This window comes from Panthera uncia, chromosome B1, assembly GCF_023721935.1.
Source record: "Panthera uncia isolate 11264 chromosome B1, Puncia_PCG_1.0, whole genome shotgun sequence".
Lineage (NCBI taxonomy): Eukaryota > Metazoa > Chordata > Mammalia > Carnivora > Felidae > Panthera > Panthera uncia.
The window spans coordinates 153,023,913-153,039,180 of record NC_064811.1 but is presented as its reverse complement, the minus strand read 5'-3'; the positions used below and the strand labels follow the sequence as shown (position 1 = coordinate 153,039,180).

Here is a 15,268-nt window from a genome sequence, read left to right as displayed (position 1 = left end):
TGCAGGGCAGAAAAATAAAAGCCACGATCATTTAGAAGACACTCCCACCAAAGTCTTTCTCTCCTATTCCTGCCCCTCTTCTTTCTCCGCTCTTCTTTTTCTCCTTCCCACCCAACCCAGCCTTTGCTGGGTACCTACTGTTACCATGTTGTGGCCATGGGACCAAAAACATGAAGACGATACCTTGTGTGTCTAGAAGAAACTCACAGGCTCATGAGCGGACCAGATCCAAAACTAGACATTTCTTTCTTTCTTTCTTTTTTAATGTTTTATTTTGAGAGACGAGAGAGTAGGAGCCAGGAAGGGGCAGACAGAGAGAATTCCAAGCAGGCTCCACGCTGTCATGACCTTAGCTGAAATCAAGAATCAGTTGCTCAACTGACTGAGCCACCCAGGCACTCAAAAACAGACATTGCTGATGCAATCCAATCATTTTTTTGATGGAGATACTAATAATAATGAAAATTACCATTCACTGGCGTTTCTCCTGTGTGTCAGACTTTGTAAAAAAACAGGCATTATGATCTCGTATAATCCTTACAAAACTCCCAACTTGTAGATAAGGAAATTGAGGCTCTGGAAGATTAAGTTGCCCAGTTAGTTAAGTATCAGGACTGGCGCGTGAAGCCTTGTTTGCTGGGTTCCAGAGTCCATCCTTTAACCTCTGCTCAGGAGCACAGAGGGAGGAGCCCCATCCAGCGGGCAGGCGGGAATCTTGTCATTGGTCCGTGGGACTTAAAAATACAGTGTCACCTTTTATAAATCACAGAGTCAGGTGGTATCAGCAGGGCACATAACCCGAGTACAAATGTTACTGTCCTCTCCCCTTTTCTGGCCCTCACCTTTGTCCTCACTCTCTGTTGATCTGATTTACTTTCATGTGGGTTGACAGACTTATTTACCTTTTTGATCCCTTTGATTTTTTATTGACCCATTTGGCATCCATTTGCTCTTTTCAGGGCCATTTGCGGGCCAGAGCCTTGTCCAGATCTCTGCGCCTGTGGAGACTCCGCCCCAACCGTGGGCTCCTGAACAGCAGCTCTTTCTGGGATGAGAGCGGCTCCCAATAAATAAAAATGATCCGTGTGACATGCGGGGCTGAGCAGGGCTTTTAGCCACCCTTAAAATGCACTTCCTTCCATGGCTGATTCTTGCCTTGGCCTTCATCAGCGGAGCAGAAGGTCACGACTGACTCGTCGTCGTGATCGAATCTTATAAATGTGAGGGGATTGTAATGAACACGTTGGCATTGCTGGCATCAGAAAATCTCAAACCGCAGACCTAGTGCTGCAGATGATAAATGTTTCCTTCCGTGTGTGCTGCCTTCTCACAAATTGGGAGCTCTCACGAGGTTGCCGTGCAGAAGAAATGAAGCGCTCTGTAGCGGGGCCTCTATGGTGTGCAGGACGGAGGGCTGCTGGTCACTGGAAGGCTTTAGTGACCCGGCTTACGGCACCCTCCTTTCTGGGAACAGTCACAGATGCTCCCAAGTGGATGCTTCCCTGCCTCAAAGTGGCCCAAGGGGGGCATGTTAAAGCTCTGCGGGATCCAACAAGAATAGAGTTCTTTTATTGGGATGGCAGGAGGTGGGACTTCCTGGAAGAGGCAGTTTTGGGTACAGGTGTTGAAGGCTCTTTGAAGGCCACACTGAGAGAACGATGTGTTCTTGGTGGAATTTTCAGTGTGTTAAACCAGGGAGGTGAGAAGGTAAGGGCACCCATTCAGAAACACTCTGTAGTCCATTTCAGATGGTGTATGGGTACATTCAGGTGAGCAGTTGGGAAGGAAGAGGAAAAAGTAGATTGGCACTGTGCTGTAGACGGAATGTGTTCCCCCCGAATTCTCAGATTGAAATCCTGATCTTCAGTGGGAGGGAATTAGGAGGTGGGGCCTTTGGGAGGTGATTGGGTCAGGAGGATGGCACCCTCATGAATGGGATGAGCCCCCTCTCCAGAGAGAGTACCCTCGCCCTTTCCGCCATGTGGGGGCACAGACAGAAGATGGCCGGGTATGAGCCAGAAAGACTGAATCTGCAGGCACCTTGATCCCAGACTTCCCAGCCTCCACATCGAGAAATAAATGTCTGTGTTTATAAGCTCCCTGATTTATGGTGTTCTGTTAGGGCAGCCTGAACGGATGGAGACACCCCACCACACTCTCCGTGTCCTGCCACATGGTCTCCTCAGAACCGTGTGGGGAAGGATCTTTGTTCCTTCGGAGCAGTTGCCCCCGGTGGATCCCTGCCTCGGGGACAGCTGTCTTTCTTGACACAGGCTTTATAAGAGCTTTCAGGTCCAAGGGCTTTCAATTTCCGGAAAAGAAAGACTGGATGAAAATTTTCCTTTTATGCCCTAAGAAAATCATGTCCTGAGAGACTAGCTAGCAGATCAGCATCTACTGATGGATCTCAAAGCCCCTTGCCACGCCGTCTTAGTGTCTGGACATGCCCCCGGGTGGGGGATTTGGGTCAGAAGGAAGGGGAGGTGGGGAGACAGGGATGCAGGCCCAGAGTTCCCAGCAAGAATGTCTTCCCCCGACCCCAGCATGTATTGGCGCCTCCAGCATCTACCTCAGTCTATGCCCCACCCTCGCCTCCGCCCTTGGGACCTCTATTTTGTACATTAGCATCTCTTAGCCCTGTTTGCTGGGGAAGGGGCCCAATATCTGTGGAACTGATGAAGCAAGTTCAAGTCAGAACTAATCCAATTGTGCACAAGCCAGAGACCTGGAAACGACCAGAGCACCGTGTTAGGTGAGGCATTCTGTGTGACAACACTCCCATGAACGGGGATACCTGGTAATTTGTCACCACAAGGGCTATATGTCCTGGCTCTTAACAAGGCAACCTTGCTGTCCTGTCCTTTGGGAGACAGTCCGTGGGCATGGAATAACAGTCAGTCTGTAATAATTTAGGCCCACCTCAAGGAAGTTGGTTCTGAAGTTGCCACAGCAAAATGAGATGCATGAATGGATGAATGGAACAATTTTTGGCTTCTTGGAATCCTTGGAACCGGTCCCTTCTCACCCCCAGCCTACTCCTGTCCAGCCCTCCCCCATTCCCATAAAAGGATGTGTAACAAGTAAGACGTTCTCATTGTAGGAATTTTTAAAAACGTAAAAAGAAAAGAAAGCAACATCCATAAACCCACCTCCCAGGGAGACCACTGTGAGCATCTTGTATTCTATTTCAAGCTTGCTTTTTTTGTTTTGTTTTGTTTTAAACGTGTTTCAATGTGAAAACCCAAACTAATGCACTTCTGATGAAACTTGGGCTGGATGGGACAGAGGCTGGGGGCTTCTGGCTGTCAGTCGGATGGGGGAGGGCTCGGGTTCAGGATTTCTGCAGAGTCCTTCCTTTTGATTTCTTGTTTGTTTTAGGGAGTGGCTGAGGCTGAACTGGAACAGAACCTCAGCCGGACTTTCAAAAGCTTCTTCAGAGCAAGTGATGAGGTGAGGGTTGGGTGGGGATGGGGGTGGAGCTGGGAGCTGCAGAGGTACAAAGGCCTCTGAAATGTAACCCTGGGAGGGGGCGGGGTTCTGGGGTATGGCAGGGTCTGGAAATGAGCAACTTGGCCTTCTTTCCTTTTTTTTTTTTTTTTTAAGTTTATTCATTTTGCAAGAGACACAGACAGTGCAAGTGGGGAGGGACAGAGAGAAAATCCCAAGCAGCTCCCCATTGTCAGTGCAAAGCCCCACACGGGTCTTGAACTCACGAACTATGAGATCGTGATCTGAGCCGAAATCAAGAGTCGGGTGCCTAACAGACTGAGCTACCCAGGCTCCCCAGCCTTCCACCAGGTGTAGTCAGGGTGACCGAGGTCCTCACTCTATCGCTCCCCTCATCACTGGGAAATGTTACGTCCTCCCTGTCACACACAGGTAGGGCTTTGAGACTAAAGATCAAAGAAGGGCTATAATGGCAACAGTTCAGAAATTGTGCCATGACCTGCCGCTACCGGCTTCACATGCACAACTGTTTATCAAAGTCCCAAATCACTTGACATCACTAACCCTTGTCTTGGAAAGGGGCCCAGAATGCTTTAACTCCATAATCCCCACCTGCTGTCTCATGTCTGCTGTCACTGTCTCCACCTTCGTTCAGTCGGTGCCTTGAGACGTCCCCACGTTTGCCGGCTCCTCTGCTGGTCCCCGCTGGCATCTTGCCCCTTTACATTTAGTTCAACTTCTTCCTTCCTGAAGGCCCTTCTTTGGTAGTTGTCTCTGTAAGAGTCTGTTGATAGTAAACGATTTTTTGGCCTGAGAATATTTCTGTTTTGCTTTTCAGTCTTGTAGAATAGTTCATGCAAATATAGAATTCCGGGTTGCCGGAGACCAGCTCCAGCAACCAGGGGTTCCCGAAGGAAGAACGACGTTGGTGAAAATAAAACAAAACTAAAATAAAAAACTAAAACCAAAATAAAAAACTAACATAAAAACAAAAAGTAAAAATGGGCACAGACAACAGCAGTGTGTTGAACCGGCCGATTTATTGTAGTAAACGTGGCATTATATATGCTAGTGATTTCCTTCTGGCATACGTCTTCTATGTTTTTCTAACATTACCTAATTTTGAAAATGTTCCTATGTGTAAACAACCTTTAAGAAATAACATGGTGATTTTCCTCTAACTTTCCCACATGCCCTTTGATTATAGGTTAATTTCTTACATTATTCCATTATGCATCTGCATTTATCTGTAATCTACAAAGCATTTGCTTTGCTGTTCTCGTGAAAGGCCCTCCATTTCTCAACACCTCAAGTCGAAGGTGATGTTAGGGACATGACCTAAGCACATGAGGCCAGAAGAACAATGTGTTTGCCTCTGTCCGAGGTGCCAAAAAAGGGGCTGAAAAAGCTTTAGAAACCCATGCCTCATACATTCTCAGAGAGACAATGCACCTAGGAACTAATGAACCATTAGGTACCTTAACCAACTAGCTTCAGTCCTCATCTGGAATGCCTCCGGGGGCCAGGTGGGCCTAGGGGTTGAAGTCACCTGTGCCCAGAGATACACTCCTTAGTTGCCGGAGTGAGGCTTTCAAAACCCGTATGTCTCTCCTTTACAGGCCCTCTTTGCTGGCAAATGTATGAGGCTATCCTTCCTGTAAGTAGAGGAGTCTCCATAGGGGATGGCAAGGGCTAAACGTAAGGCAGCACAATTTCTTGCAGAACCTTATTTTCTTCCCTAATGGTTCTTTTCCCAGGGGCCCTGCCAAGGGCAATTCCCCAACAGACAATACCCCAGGTAGTTTTAAGGCCAAATTACCTAAAAGTGGGATTACAAGAAGCTTTGGGCCGCCTTGCAGTCACCAATCCGTCCACAGCCCGGGGCCCTGCCGTCAGGCTGGGATAGCTCGGCTTCCAGCACCGGGTAGAAGCTTCTGTCATTGCTTATGAAAAATCAGCCTGAGGTCTGCCCTCTTGTATTCAGTGGTATCTGATGTGTAGTTGAATACATCTTTGAAGTTTTCTTTTTAATGTCGATGAACGGGGTTTTTGTTTTGTTTTTTTTGTATGAAAGTTGTATGTCGTTCTTTTTCAAATCGTTCTGATCTCTTATGATACAGTCTTATTCTATTCTTGTCTAGTTCCTTCTTTTATGTCTTTAGTGCTTAACATTAAGTATACTCACTTTTTCATTCTCTCTCTCTCTCTCTTCAAGTTCTATTATTTGATATTCTTGAAGACTCTTATTTTACCGTTTGCTATGTTTGCTGTCTCTTGCAATGGGGCGTGTGAGAGAGAGAGAGAGTTTTACCCTTTTGCTTTGTGAGCTCATCTTCAGCAGCACTGAATCTGCACCAGTCTGCTTCAGCTGGGATTGAGAAAAGACTGTCCTGTGCTTTCGCATTTGCTGCTTCTGCCTGGCATCCTGGTGGCATTACCAGCCTAGGCTCACTTTTCTTGTTGTTTACTTTGTGTCTTGGGGGTTTCCAGATCACGCAGATAGAGCAAACTCAAATCCAGACACCTCTGAAGGCAGGCCTACAGCCATGAGTTCCTCGGAGACCTTTTCATGGTTTCCTCTTAGAACCAAACTGAAATGGAACAACGCCCTTCACGTTTGCTCTGCATGATGGGTGGGTTTTTTTCTAGTCCACCCCTTAACTGAAGACTGCAGATTTACTGGATTCATAGTGGAGGGGCAGGGAGTATCTCTCTTTTTAATTTTGTTTAATGTTTATTTATTTATTTGGGGAGGGGGAAGGGCAGAGAGAGAGAGAGAGACAGACAGAATCCTGAGCAAGCTCCACGCTGTCAGTGCAGAGCCCGACTCGGAGCCTGATCTCACGAACCATGAGATCATGACCTGAGCTGAAATCAAGAGTCAGACGCTTAACCAACTGAGCCACCCAGGCGCCCCAGAGAGTGTCTCATTTTTAACTTCCCGCCCATCATAGATCTCAGGTCTCATCTCTTGTTCCCATTGGTTGTGTCAACCCAAGTTCTTACACTACCAAGACCTGCAGGCACCCAGGGGCAGCCTTGGCACAGAGCCGTGGCCGTTAGCCACCTCTGCTTTGACCCCTGAGGATGTGTCTCACTCTCCTGGGAGTTTAGTATGTTTGTGTAACCTGATGGCACTTGTAGGTCTTTGGTTGTGACAGGGTTTACAGATGACCCGTTCCAGCATATTTCCTTTCTTCCCCCACGATGACATTTCTAACTCTCCTCCATACAGGCTTTTCTCTCCGTGAGCAGAGTCCGCGAAATGGGTAAGAGAGGTTCTTAGGAGGGAAGGGGGACGGGAGGATCACGGCAGGAATCAGCTAAACGTGACACGAGTGTCCATCCGACCTCTATGAGCAGACGCAGCCACCCACTAGCTCTGAACGGTGACTTGCTTAACATGGGTCCCCACTGGTGACTAGCGCTCACCCTAGCCCTGGGCTGACCACATGGCCTTGGGCCTTGGTTCCTTTCCCCCAGGGGACTTTGGGCCCAAGGTCTTAAACAGCAAGAGCTTAGAGGACTCTTAAAGCTCATCAGGGTAATCCCACTTCTGCTGATAAGGAACCAAGACCTAAGATAAGAACTGATCTTTGCAGGATCACCTGGTACACACAGGGCTGGGGCTGGAGTCAGGCTGGACTCCCCAAGCCAGAACCCCTCTGTCATAATCCACTGGCCCTCCCTCCATCCCTGTACAGTGTTGCTGTCATTTCCAGTACCCCCACATGACGACCATCCTTGTTCTCCCTCCTGACTGTATGTAAGTGAAGAGTCAGAGCCCAGAACCGTCTGGAGCTCATCCTGCGGCTCCCAGATCCAGCCCTGCTCCCACAGAACCTTGCCTTGCCAGTATGCACCTGTATTTTCATTAACGATGATGATCGTTGCCACTTGTTTGAGCACCTACTGTGTGCATCCAACACTGGCCCAGCCCCCTTTAGATATTTATGGTCCTCAGGACATCCTTTAAAAATCCCCTTGTTATCACTGTTCTACAGATGAGGAGAATGGAGCTCAGAAGAGTTAAGGAACTCGTTCAGAGTGGCTAGGCTGGGCTTAAAGTCCTCCTACCCTGAAGGCCAAGGTCTTCTCACTGTTCAAGAACACCTTCCCCCTCCCACTCTCCCTCCCTCTCTCTCTTTCCTCTTTCATGCACCTGTTCATGCCTTCATTCCCCAAGCATTGGGAGCCCACGCTTGATGTGAGGCAGGGCAGGTATCCAGACACACAGAGCATGATCACTGCTCTCAGGGAGCCCACAGTCTCTTAGGGCAGCAGATAGCACTAGTAAAGTGAGGGGAGCAGGTGGGGGCTCTTCCGGAGATGCTGAAAGAGCCAGAAGCGCCAGCCTTGCGGGGGAGGCACTCTGATCACGTACCCCTGTGATACTTCTCGCAAAAGCCTGCCTCGCCCAGTTCCTATCCCTTGGAGGCTTCAAGATCCTGAACATAGTGAGTCATCCCTCTTCAAGTGCCAACGTTAATAGCCCTTGTGACTGTCCTCTGTGAAATAGCAGTGGCCCCTGGGCTGCCCGTGGTCGTCACAAGGTCACCATCATGGGGACCGGGGACTGCCAGGACACAGTGCACACCTCTGAAAACAAGATAGGATTCCACGCTGCAAAGGACCGTGAGCGCGCAGAAGGCAACAGAATGCCTGCTGCCTGCCCTGGATCTTCCTCTGGGCTGAGAGCAAAATCAGCACACATTTACGAGAGTTCTGAGAGTCAGTGGGGGTATCTAAAGTTAAACTATTTAGAAAAGGTGTAGTCTGGGGGAGAGGGTAGCTGGAAGGGCTGGTAGGGCCTGGGTAAACAAGAAATAGGGTCATCTTGGAGTTACATTGTGAGTTTCTGAAGGAGAGGGACATGGTTTGTCCTGGAAGGGGAGGTCTGTGTGTGATATCATTGGGTTCCAAGATGACAGGACATGGATTTAGAGCTTGGGAGGAGATGGGCTCACTGTGGAGAAGGAGGAGAGAAAGAGTGAATGAAGGAGCATGAGAACCTTCCCTGTGAGTTCAGATGTGACATGAGAGGCAGTTGGGTGCCCAACGTCAGCTGGGAACACGCTGGAGTTAGAACTCAGGTGCCTGGCCCAGAGCTCCGAGAGCAGACAAGTGGCTTTTTGCAGGAGGACTCTTTGTGAGAACCCCAGAGGAGCCCAGCCTCAGCCACATCGTCACCGAGGAGGACATCCAGTTCTATGTGCAGCAGTTCAAGAAGTCTGGTTTCAGGTAAAGAGAACGGGGCCCCAAGCAGCGAAGAGACATGATCAGCAAAGAGGGTTACAGGGTGAGGCCGGCCGTCCCCCTGCGAATGCTCGGCCAGCTTCTGCTTGAACCCCTCCAGTGTCGGGAGGCTCACTCCTGAAAATACTCCACCCACTTTAGTTTGGGATAACTCAGTTTCCTCCCTCTTGTGCTTATGGGCCCCCTCAGAACAGACGGTTAAAAACATTTTTTTTTTTTTTTTTCCATCATGAGCCCTGAGAGAAGCAGCTGACAGCTCTGGGTTCTTTCTTCAGAAAAACACAAAAGCCTACATAAACACAGACGTTGCATACATCTTCAGGGGAGGGTTATAGACCTCTCAGGTTGTTGGGTTTTGCGTTTGCATTGAGGATTGGGAGAGTGTTCAGGGACAAGCCCCTGGCCATCCTTACCTGTCCAGAGAGAAATCATTGAGCCATCTCTCTACGTCCCATTGGAAGGAGGGCACCTCCCGAAGTTTCTTTTCAGTAGGTTCCCCGGGGGCAAGGGAGCGGCTTCTGGATGGTGAGAGCACTAAACGGAGCTCCCCGAGATCTAACCCAGCAGCCCCCCCCCCCCCCCCCTCCGAGAATGTGGGCCAGTTTCTGCATGTTTCCGGAAGCCCACTTCGGAGGCTGGCAGCCCTCTCAGCCGAGCCCTGAATGCTGGCACTAGGCCTTGCTTGTTAAAACATGGCAAGTGTGTTGGGCCACCAGATGTGACCCCTGGGCTCCGTCCTCTCCCCTCCCCTGCAGAAACCTTTGCTCCCACTGGGAAGACCCTCTGTTCAGAGCTGGCTCCCGGTGGGGTCTGTACCATAGTCATCTACTAAAAGCCTTCCTGTTTTTGTTCCCCTGATCGTCCCCACCCCCAGGGGTCCCCTAAACTGGTATCGAAACGTGGAAGTAAACTGGCAGTGGGGCTGCACAGGTTTGGGACGAAAGGTAAGTGCTGGTTCAGGGTGGTTGCCCTCCCACCCCACCCCGCCCCTGGGCTTCTCATTGGCCCAGTTAATCTGCCCTTTGGTCAGAGTTGGGGGGATGGGCAGGACAGACTGACTTGCTGTCCTCCTTTCTGCCCTTCCCCTCCCTCCACTCAAGGGGGAAGTGAGTGCCTCGACTAGGGCTTTCACTGATGCTTTCCCTGGAATGGTAGAGGGTGGCATGCGGGCAGAGCAGGGGACTGTCCGGGTGCCCGCAGCATCCGTGTGGAAGGCCCACGTCTCCTGATGGCGCCCCAGGTCAGGGCAGATGGTCCAGGATGACTCCCAGAGGTGAGGAGGTTCACACAGAGCCCCCATTTCACAGAAGGAGCCTGAGGCACTTTCAGAGACACAGGCTTTAGCCTCTGGCTGTGTCACCTTTGTCCAAGTCCACCTGAGTCAAGCAGAAGGTGGGTTTCCAATCTCTGGGTCTGCAGAGGGAATACAGGTGTGCCCCACTTTTTTGAAAGATCGCTTTTACGAAAGACCTCCATTCGGAGCTGCTTTCACTAACTGAAAGAAATCCAAAGAGGATTTTCACCTGTGGGAAAAAAAGCATCCAGCATCTCTTTTGCAACGACTCATTTTAGAGGCAGTGCGCAAGCGAGAGCAGCCCTGCCAAGCCCCTTCCCCAGGAACTCCCCTCAGCATCTCAACATCAAGCCGCCATAGCCTTGAACCGTGTCTCTGAGCATCTGGGCTTTATGTTGGTCTGTTTTGTGTATCTGTTAGCAAGATGTTTCCATCAGAAATGCCTGAGAGGTTATTTGGAGGGTCTGGGAGTGTTCAGACACTTTTCCTTATACATTAGCGGTGATTGCTTCTTCACTTTACGCCACTTTGGCTTACGGGAGTTTTCACAGGAGTGCTCCACCTTTGGATAGCCGGGGAAACCTGTAACGGCATCCATAGTTTACATTCAAAACATTGAAAACCGGGGCACCTGGGTGGCTCAGTCGGTTAAGCGTCTGACTCTTGATTGCAGCTCAGGTCATGATCTCACAGGTTCGTGGGTTCGAACCCCATGTCGGCCTCCTCACACTAATGGTGTGGAGCCTGCTTGGGATTCTCTCTCTCTCTCTCTCTCTCTCTCTCTCTCTGCCCTTCCCACGCACACTCTCTCAAAATAAATAAACTTAAAAAGTTAAGAACCTATGGGAAATTGCATTTTCGCATTCCTCAGCTCACTCAGTAGCCCTAGTTTTCTCATCAATTCACTGGAATGTGAACACCCTCTACGTGCTAGGCACTATGGTGGACCTTAGGGATACGATGGCAGATAAAATACATGAGGCCCATCGGGTGCCTGGGTGGCTTAGTCAGTTGAATGTCTGACTTGATTTCAGCTCAGGTCATGATCCCAGGGTCTTGGGATCGAGCCCCATGTTGGGCTCTGCACGGAGGGTGGAGCCTGCTTAAAATTCTCTCTCTCTCTCTCTCTCTCTCTCTCTCACTCACTCACTCACTCAAAACAAAAGAAAACAAAACTAAAAACAGATGAGGTGCTGACCTCATGGGGTCAGGCAGTAGAGCATGGAACATAGTTAAGAGCACATTGGGCAGCAGGTTGGCCTGGGATCTAATCCCTGTGTGCCCTTGGGTAAGGCACTTAACCACTCTGTTCTCCATTGCCACTTACGGGAATGACAGGAATAGTTCCTAGCACATAGTAGTAGTTCAGTGAAGGCCCATTATCTTTGACTCCCTCACCTGTGACTGACAAAAATGACAAAGCCATGCGTTGGTAGGCAAAATCTCTTGCAACATGCAGGTGCATAATGGCAGAGTCTTTGGGAAGGTGAACCCCAATGGTGCTAACGTTGGAAACCCATTCTTCTACAGATACCTTTCAGATCTTCCTTCTCCCCCACCTCCTCTCATGCCCCCACAACCAGTTTACTTTTTGACTGGGAATATTCTGGAGTTTATAGCAGCCTTAGGATTAGTTTCAGCAATAAAACCACTTTTTTGTTGGTGTTCATTCAACCTATTCCCTTTTTTTTTCTTATTTATTTATTTATTTATTTATTTATTGAATTTAATCCAAGTTCGTGAACACGTAGTATAATCATGGTTTCAGGAGTAGAACTTAGTGATTGATCACTTCTGTATAACACCCAGTGCTCATCACAAGTGCCCTCCTGAATGCCCATCACCTGTTTAGCCCATCCCCCCACCCAACACCCCAGCAGCAACCCTCAGTTCTCTGTGTTTAAGAGTCTCTTATGAGTTGTCTCCATCTCTGTTTTTCTCTTACTTTTGCTTCCCTTCCCCTATGTTCATGTGTTTTCTTAAATTCCACAAATGAGTGAAATCATAGGATTGTCTTTCTCTGACTTCTTTCGCTCCGCGTAATACACTCTAGTTCCATCATGTAGCAACAAAATCACTTTTGAACATCGCTGGTCCTTTATCATTTGGCAGTGAGAAGCATGCAGTTCTGTACATTGGTAAAAACCAGTAAAAGTCCCTTAACCAGGGACAAATCGAAGCTGTTTGACAATTATAATGGTGGAGGGAGAACAAAGAGGATAAATGGAGGCTTTCTCCACCCCACAGTGTCCTATCTGTCAGTAGATGAAAGTGAAGTCCTTTCTGCTGCCGCTCATGTTGGGCTGATAACAGCTGTGGCTGACCCATTCACTTCCTGGATTCTTGGCTGACCTTTTAAAGCATCCACTTAATTCAAAGAAAAGGAATATTGATCTCTATCCAAGGCATCTTTCCTCCTTTCTGGTGCCATCTATTCCATTCTGTCAAAAACAAAAATTCAACTGAGTAAATCTGAAGATCCAATTGGCCTTATTAAATGGCTCATGAAATTAGGCAGCATCCTTTCTACAAGTAGAGGGGTGCTCAAAGCGAAAGGGTTTTTCGGAAGGAGGGGTGGGGTGAGAAAGGTATAAGCAAAAGAGACCATTTTTTCAGGCAAGGTCACGTTCCCTTAGGGGAAAGAGCAGGGGTCTTATGCACATTCCCTCAGCTTCCTATGGGGTAAGGGGAGAACCCGTGTGACAGATTACCTCCTTGGTGCTAATCAATAAATTCCTGCCTAACCAGCTAAGACATTTCTGGGGGAGGTTGAAACTGCAATTAGGTATTAAGCTCCAGTTTAATGACTTGGCCTGGCCCAAGTGACACCATGTGGGGCCTGTGGTTTTCTTCTTACAGTTCTGTAAATACCAGACACACAGAGTGGGCCTGTAGAAGTATTCTTACTTCTACGCACACATGCACACAAAACCCGTGTGGGTCACGACACTGCTGACTCTACTCGTCTTAGAAAAACCTAGTCTTACCCTCCTGTGTGTCTCTTAACACAAAACACTTCACGCTTCTGGTCACCAGATGTATGAGGGTTTTCCTCCACCGAGCAATTCTCTGCATCACCAAAATTCAATTCCGTTCTGACACTGTCTCCCTGGAGATAGTGTGGGATCCCACAGGTAAGGGCTGGGTCCTACAGGACTGCCCCCACCCCCCTGCCGCCCCGCTTGAGATGCCGATCACAAGTCCAGGTGGTTACCTCTGCTTCTGAGGTTCCCATGCCTCCCTCCTCAGGTTCGATTCATTTGCTAGGGTGGCTCCCACAACTCAGGGAGACACGTTTGCCAGTTTGTTAAAGTAGATGACAAAGGATTCAGATGAACAGCCAGATGGAGAGATACATAGAGTGAGGTCTGGGAGGGGCCCAAGCACTTCTTGGGCTTCTGTCCCTGCGGAGTTGGGGTACATCACCCCTCCCACTGTAGATGTGTTTGCCAGTGTGGAAGCTCCCCAAACCCCATCCTATTGGGGTTTTATGGATTTTAATGGAGGCTTACTCGTGTAGGCACGATCAATTATTTACTCCATTTCCAGCCCCTCTGTCCTCTCTAGAGAATGGGGGGTGGGGCTGAAAAGCCTAAGCTTCTGATCACGGCTTCATCTTTGTGGTGACCAGCCCCATCCAGTCCCCACCCAGGAGCCCACCCAGAGTCCCCTCAGTAGAACAAAAGATACCCCTGGTGCTCTTATCACTTTGGAATTTACGAGGGTTTGAGGAACCCTGTGTCAGGCAAGGATAGGATCAAAAGACCAAATATTAGAACAAGAGAGGCTCCTATCATTCTTATCACCTAGAAAAGTACAAGGGTTTCAGGAGCCCTGTGCCAGGAACAGGGGCAGAGACAAACCTATGTATTTTCTGTCCTCTCACACCATCATCTTAGATCCCCAGTAATAGTGCAAAACCTGGGGAAACAAAGCCAGGACCACAGCAGCACCACAGGGGGTCTTTCTGGGGGATGTTAATCGTGGGGGAAGCCACAAAGCAGGGAAATGAAGTACCCTGTCCTTGTCCTGGGAGAGGGAAGGCCTCAGCTATGGAGGGGCACAAGAAGGGACCGTTCCGTCCCTTCTCTGCCTGCCTCTGCTTCCTGGTACCCTCCCCTAGATCCTGATTCCGGCTCTGATGGTGACCGCGGAGAAGGACGTCGTGCTCACTCCGGAGATGTCCAAGCATATGGAGGACTGGGTAAGCCAACAGTCCTGCACTGGGGTCATCGGTGCTTCCCGGGAGAGGGCGCAGGCCTCACGGAGGAAAGATGGCAGCTGGGGACACAGAGCCGGAGATCCGGTAAAGCACTTGGTTCTTCGTCAGTAGGATCCCTGCCACCTCATAGGAGCAGCAGTCCTGACTGATACGTTCTTTCCCCTGCACTGACGTAGCCTGTCATTTACTCACTCGTGCTTTACTCACTCATGCATTCATTCATTCACTCATTCATTTCATGGGCTTTTACTGGGCACGTGTGTTAGCACAGTGCTAGATTCTGGGAAGGTAAGGGTGAATAAGACGCAGACCCACCCTTGGGGAGCTCGCTATCCTGCAGTTCATCCCAGACGCAGGAGAGAGGTGAAGAGGGCTCGGTAGGGACGGAGGTCTTCACAGGTGCTGACCACTGCGTCTGGCCTTAGCGAACGACTGAGGCTTGCCCCGCAGAGAGAACAGAAGACAGGGTGAGAGGCAAGGAGCATGCAGGGCTTACTGCGAGAATGGTAGGAGCCCCGTAAGGCTGGAAGATTCTGCTGAGCCCATTGGGCCAGACCGCGCTTTGTAGGCCCATAGGCGTGAGCCATTGAAGGGGATTGACAGGTGACAAACCTGCAGTTTGGAAGCTCACTCTGCCACAAGCGTGGAGGTTGGTAGGGACTGGGGAGGCTTGCAGGTGGGGTGGCTGGGCTGGCTCATCAGATCCTGCCTAGCTAGCTGCCCGGAGCGGTCCGTCCGCACTCGGCTGTGGCTTCGTTGGCATCATCAGGCACAGCAGACAGTGTGTAGAGTGGGATGCTGCCAAGGACACGCTTCTGGTGGGCCCTGGACCCAGCTGACGGAGGGGCTGAGCCCACGGGGGGGGGGGGGGGGGGGGGGGGGGCTCGTTTTCTCTAGCACCAACCCTTGAAGATTTCTGTAGAATTTCCAGTTCTTCGCCTGGCCCTTTCCCGCCCTGGCCACTGACTGCTAACCTTGCTGAGGCTTAGGCCCGGAAGGGGCCGTCCTCGCCTCTGGGAGGAAAGCCGCATTCCCCCCCCCAGCATTTT

General features: G+C 49.9%; 1 protein-coding gene across 2 annotated transcripts in view; it reads left to right on the top strand.

The window, feature by feature from the left end:
- EPHX2 (epoxide hydrolase 2) overlaps positions 1 to 15,268 on the top strand; it is a 78,086-nt gene that overhangs the window by 61,276 nt on the left and 1,542 nt on the right. For both annotated transcript variants that reach the window (XM_049632392.1, XM_049632391.1), the window contains exons 13-17: positions 3,379 to 3,450; positions 6,683 to 6,716; positions 8,586 to 8,688; positions 9,578 to 9,647; positions 14,121 to 14,201. In XM_049632392.1, coding sequence (XP_049488349.1) covers positions 3,379 to 3,450; positions 6,683 to 6,716; positions 8,586 to 8,688; positions 9,578 to 9,647; positions 14,121 to 14,201 — 360 coding nt within the window. The remainder of the gene's footprint in view (positions 1 to 3,378; positions 3,451 to 6,682; positions 6,717 to 8,585; positions 8,689 to 9,577; positions 9,648 to 14,120; positions 14,202 to 15,268) is intronic.